The sequence below is a fragment of the Solanum verrucosum genome, unplaced genomic scaffold, assembly GCF_900185275.1.
Source record: "Solanum verrucosum unplaced genomic scaffold, falcon-dt-bn FXZP01000008.1, whole genome shotgun sequence".
Taxonomy (NCBI): Eukaryota; Viridiplantae; Streptophyta; class Magnoliopsida; order Solanales; family Solanaceae; genus Solanum; species Solanum verrucosum.
The window spans coordinates 480307-485972 of record NW_026020195.1 but is presented as its reverse complement, the minus strand read 5'-3'; the positions used below and the strand labels follow the sequence as shown (position 1 = coordinate 485972).

The window sequence follows — 5666 nt, the reverse complement described above, 5'->3', positions numbered from 1 at the left end:
TTCTTTATTTGTTCATTTTTCCTTTTAACATATTTGCAATGATCAAATGTCTGCAAGATTGTAAAAAAAATCAGAGTTTAATATATATTGAGTACTACCGTTAAATTTAAAATTTGATGATCTGCATCTATTTCATCACTTGTAAATATCATTGATTATTTCATACATAGGAATTCATAGATCTTCACAAAACGAATCGGTAAAGTGGCATATCACTACTAAAAATTAGTCCATTTTCAATATACATTTTGTTGTAAAATGTTTCAAATCAACTTTTATTTGAAATCTCTAACAGTTTATTGTCGAATATGATTTTTGAGAGTGAATTCAATTGAACCAATATTAGGAATTCACATGTATATAGAAGAGTAGTAATATTCCAAATAGCTTGTTATAATCCCATTGCATGTCTAAAAGAAACTATATTATATATTACAAGTAGATCAAAAGATAAAAAGGTGAAAAAACAAAAGAGTAAAAAGAACAAGAGAAACAAGGTCCCCCTATTTTTGCAAAACAAGGGGAAAACTCCCACTTGAGGATGAGGTTAGGGAGATGGACAAGGAAGTTGTCAATGTTGGATAGAAAAATTATTGAAATGATTGAGATTTTTTAAAATTATTTTTGAGATTATAGATACTAAGATGGTTGAAATTGAACCTAGCAAATAAAGACAAATTGAAGATGGGAAGGACCAATCAATTCATGACAGGTAAGAAATTATGGGAAAATTCTTGGGGTTGGATGGATTTTTGTCTTCAAGTCCATCAATCCCCCTCTTCCTATTTTTACAATTGGCCCATGACACCCCATCCCATTGGAAGTACAAACTTAGAAAAATAGATTATTATTATTTTTTTTTAAAATAGAAGTGCCAATTAATAATAATAATAATAATAATAATAATAATAATAATAATAATAATAGTGCTATTTTTTATAATGTTTTTTAAAAGGGGGGAAAGTAAAACAGTTTCAGATACTTAATTAGCTTGATGTATTTAAATTAATTGGATCGATGAGTTTTAAATACGGAATACTTAGAAAAGAAGCAAAATTATTTTTTCATCAATTTCCTTTTATATCTTATTTGATATTGATACATCAATGAAAATCTGTTACTACTCCTAGGGTGTACATGATCGGGTTGGTTCGAGTTTTTCAAATATCAAATCAAACCATTTGTGTCGGATTTTTAAATCTATAAACCAAACCAAATCAATAAAATTTAGGTTTTTCAACCTCGGGTTTTTTCAGATTTTCGGGTCTTTTCGAGTTTTTCCGATAAAGTATTCATACAAACATATAATTTATTTGTACTTCAAATATTTCTTTAGTCCTACCAAAATACAACTATCTAAGATGTTTCTTAAGAAAATAACACAAAATATGATATGAGTAATGACACTAAAATATCCAACAAAAAATAAATAATAATGAAATCGCGGAAAACAAATATTGCAAATTAACAAGTCATAATGAAAATGATCATAATTTAAAAGTACTAAATCATGATAAAATAAGTTTAATAAGTATTAGTTACATAACTAAATATTAAAGGAAATTAAAATTAGATATGTATTTGAATTGTCTAAACCAATGTAAAACCAAAGAACAAGTATTCAATATTATTGTCATTCTTAGTGTTGAATTGATTATTTTTTTTTGCATTAGTATTAATTTGATTTTGATTTAAGATTTATTATAATTACCAACATCTATGGACTATAATTTTTATTGAACCATTCATAATTTTAAGTTTCAAACTTGATATATTAAAAGATAAAATCTATGAAAAAGTATAAGAAATATTTAAAAATTATATCAAAGTAAATATTTTTATGTATAAAATAAAATTTTAAAATTATATATATAATGTTGGGTTGGTTTGGTCTCGGGTTATTTTTTGTTTAGTTAAAACCAAACCAAATCAACCCAAATATAGTCAGGTTTTTTTTTCCAATACCAAACCAAGTCAAACCAACCACTAGTCGGGGTTTTTTTATCGATTTGCAATTTGATTCGATTTTCGATTCGATTTTGTACACCCCTAACTACTCCTACTTTTTGTAGCTTTTAATAGACCAATATTTCAAACTAGATAAACATGAAAAAAATAGAAGAAGAAAAAAAAGAAGGATGCTCAATGCCATGCTTATAATGGTCCTGAGTAGCAGCAAATTTCAGGGGGGATGAACTTACCAAATAACACAAGGTCCACACTCATGTGAACCCCATCAACTTGTTCATTTATCTATTACCCCACCTCACATACACAACCCACAACCTATACATACATTACACACACAATTTCATATCACCCCCACCCCTAGCCCTACCCCACCCCCACAACATATTCATACATATTATAATATATATATACTGATAGTATAAATAATTTTATGATGCAGTATATAACTGATATATGATAGATCAAATAACATCGATCACTTGATAAATGACCTAAGTATATATATTGACAGTGTAAATATCTTTATAATAGTACTATATCGATAAGTGATCTGATTGTATGAATATTTTATGTTATTAGTGTATATAAAATTTAAACCGTATGAAATTTAAAATAAACTCAACCCCCCACGCACCCCCTCTCCACCCTTACCTAGCATGCCTCATATACTATACTAAAAGCCCTCCCCACTACACCACCAATGAATCTTCCTAGTTACTTACCTTCTTCTCTCATTGTGTGTTGACCCATAATACCCACATCTCCATATCTTCAAAGTAGTATGTATAGTATTATTTTTTTAATAACATAGAAAAAATAATCTTTATTTTATTAATTGCACACAAAAAATGGGGTGGACTTTCCTATATATATATTCAACTCTTTTCCATATCAACAACCCAATTCATACTCTCTCTTAACACAACCAATTCTTGAACCTTTTTTTTTCTTCCTAATTTTCCTTTTCTCATCAAACAAAACAACAGACACACAAAACAAAAAAAAGTTTCAAAAAATGGAAGGAAGTATTAGTAGCATAGATCAAGAGAGTACTACTAGTGAGTCTCTCTCCATTGCTCCGGCGGCATCGTCGTCAACGATAATAAAATTGTCGACGACGATAAAACCGCCGCCGGAGAGCGGCCTTTGCCGGATGGGGAGTGGAACAAGTGTGATAATTGATGCTGAAAATGGTGTTGAAGCTGAATCAAGAAAACTCCCATCTTCAAGGTACAAAGGTGTGGTCCCACAACCAAATGGCCGTTGGGGCGCACAAATCTATGAAAAGCATCAAAGGGTTTGGTTAGGCACATTTAACGAGGAAAATGAAGCCGCTAGGGCTTACGACGTCGCGGCCCAGAGATTCAGGGGCCGCGACGCTGTAACAAATTTCAAACCCTTGCTTGAGAATCAAGAAAGCGATGACATGGAAATCGCTTTCTTGAATTCGCATTCCAAGGCGGAGATTGTTGACATGCTACGTAAACATACGTACCTCGATGAGCTAGAACAAAGTAAGAGATTATTTGGATTTACTAAAGATGGTATGATAAAAAGAAAAAATGGACAAATAATTAGTTCCTTTTTTGGTAGTACAAATGATAAAGTCCATTGCAAAGCGCGTGAACAGCTATTTGAAAAAGCTGTTACACCAAGTGACGTTGGAAAGCTTAATAGGCTTGTGATACCAAAACAACATGCTGAAAAACATTTTCCATTACAAAATGGAAATAATTCGAAAGGGGTTTTGTTGAATTTCGAAGATTTGAATGGTAAAGTTTGGAGATTTAGGTATTCGTATTGGAATAGTAGTCAAAGTTATGTTTTAACAAAAGGATGGAGTCGTTTCGTTAAGGAAAAAAACTTGAAGGCCGGTGATATTGTGAGTTTTCAACGATCTACTAGTGGAGATAAGCAATTGTATATTGATTTTAAGGCTAAAAATGTGGGGAATACAAGTGTGGTTGTTACGAATCAAGTTCAGGTTCAAGTTCAAGTTCCACAGGTACAAATGGTAAGATTATTTGGAGTTAATATCTGCAAGGTACCCGCAAATGTAAGTAATGTTGTTATTGATAACAATAATAATAACAATAACAATAACAATAACAATAACAATAATAATATGACTAGTTGGAGTGGGGGCAAAAGGAGGATGGAGATGGAATTGTTGACATTTGAGTCATGTAGAAAGAAACAAAGGGTTATTATTAATGCTTTGTAACATGATGTAGTAGTAGTAACTTTTCACTTTTTTGTTTTTGTAATCTTTTTTTTTTGTACTTTTCAAGTTTTTTTTTTTTTTTTTACTTTAGAAGTTGCAAGAAGACTTTCAATTGTATATTAGTATTAGTGAAGAAGAAATGGCTCAAAAGTGAGCTATCATAGGTGATATGAAAAACAAAAGATGGAAATGAAAAAAAAGAGACAAGAAATGTGAATCTCTTCTTTTCAAAATTGAGCTCTCTTATTTATTTCTTATTGTTTTTTCCTAGTTTCCAATTAGTTTACTTATGAGCATTAAAAACACCGAGCAACAGATCCATGATTTGAAGTTTATGAGTTCATACAACAATCTCAAGCTAATATACAATAATAATTGAGTTTACAGTCAAATATTTATAAATTACACACTAAATCCGCCCTTGACTGTTAGTTTATAGGGTTTTTATATACCGTCAAGTTTAGTTCATTTACAATGATATATATAGTAGATTTTTGTAGCAAGTCTAATATATAGTGATAAGCTGAAAAATAGAAAAGTAACCTGTTGTAACCGATTAAATTAACTTGATCGTATTAAAAAAATTAGAATATAACTCTAACCCTCTAACATTATAAACTCTATTTTAATTTTTAAAGAAGATCAATTACCATTTACTAGGTAAATATTTCTTCGCTTAGTGTATACTCCCTCCGTCCCATTTTATATGTCATTTTTTTACTTTGCACTCGCATTAAAAAATGATGTAACTTTACCCTTCTACCCTTATTTAATGTTTTCTTAAGTCAACTTTATTAATAAATGACAAAATTAATTAACTATTCTATCAAGGGTATAATAGGCAAAATATGATAATTTATGCATAAATATTATAAAATGACAAGTATTGTGGTTCAGTTATTTATAGAAAGGAATGACATATAAAATGGAACGGAAGGAGTATAAGTTAAATTTTAATTTTTTTGGGGTAAATTTCATGTTTTTTACAGAATATTGTTGTTTCCAAAAATATCTCTATGTTGCATATACATGAACCAGATCTTCTCTCTAGCTTTCTCTCTCTTACACACACAGAAACACATGTTGATTAATAAACTTATAGTAAGAATCTTATTTTGATAATATATATTTGAGCTGCCTAGTGGGCTATTTGTGTGTATAGACAAAAAGGGGTATTTGAGCAGTTTTAATATTACATGTTCATACACAACTTTCAACCAACTATAACTATATTTATTCTATCTATATATATACATATGTATATAGCAATTTTTTAAATAAAAAAGATACAAATTGTGTAAGTTACAACTCACCTGCTATAATATAATATATTATCATGTTTTAGATTTAGGAATCTATTTGAGGTAATAATTTTCTCCTATGGTGGGCTACAAAAATCAACATAAATAGTAAGAGAAATTAAAGTGGAATTGTAGCTTCTAGATATGGAGATGAAATATTATACAAGACC

At 29.7% G+C, this 5666-nt stretch overlaps 1 protein-coding gene across 1 annotated transcript; it reads left to right on the top strand.

Annotated features, from left to right (window-relative positions):
- The first annotated feature begins 2873 nt into the window (after window positions 1-2873).
- Window positions 2874-4248, top strand: LOC125829864 (AP2/ERF and B3 domain-containing transcription factor RAV1-like). Its single transcript, XM_049509078.1, has one exon. The coding sequence runs from the start codon at window positions 2987-2989 to the stop codon at window positions 4193-4195; it is 1209 nt and encodes a 402-aa protein (XP_049365035.1). The 5' UTR covers window positions 2874-2986; the 3' UTR covers window positions 4196-4248.
- The last annotated feature ends 1418 nt before the right edge of the window (window positions 4249-5666 follow it).

What these genes read in the sequence shown, in the direction of transcription:
- LOC125829864 (XM_049509078.1), top strand. Translation starts at nt 2,987, where the DNA reads ATGGAAGGAAGTATTAGTAGCATAGATCAAGAGAGTACTACTAGTGAG.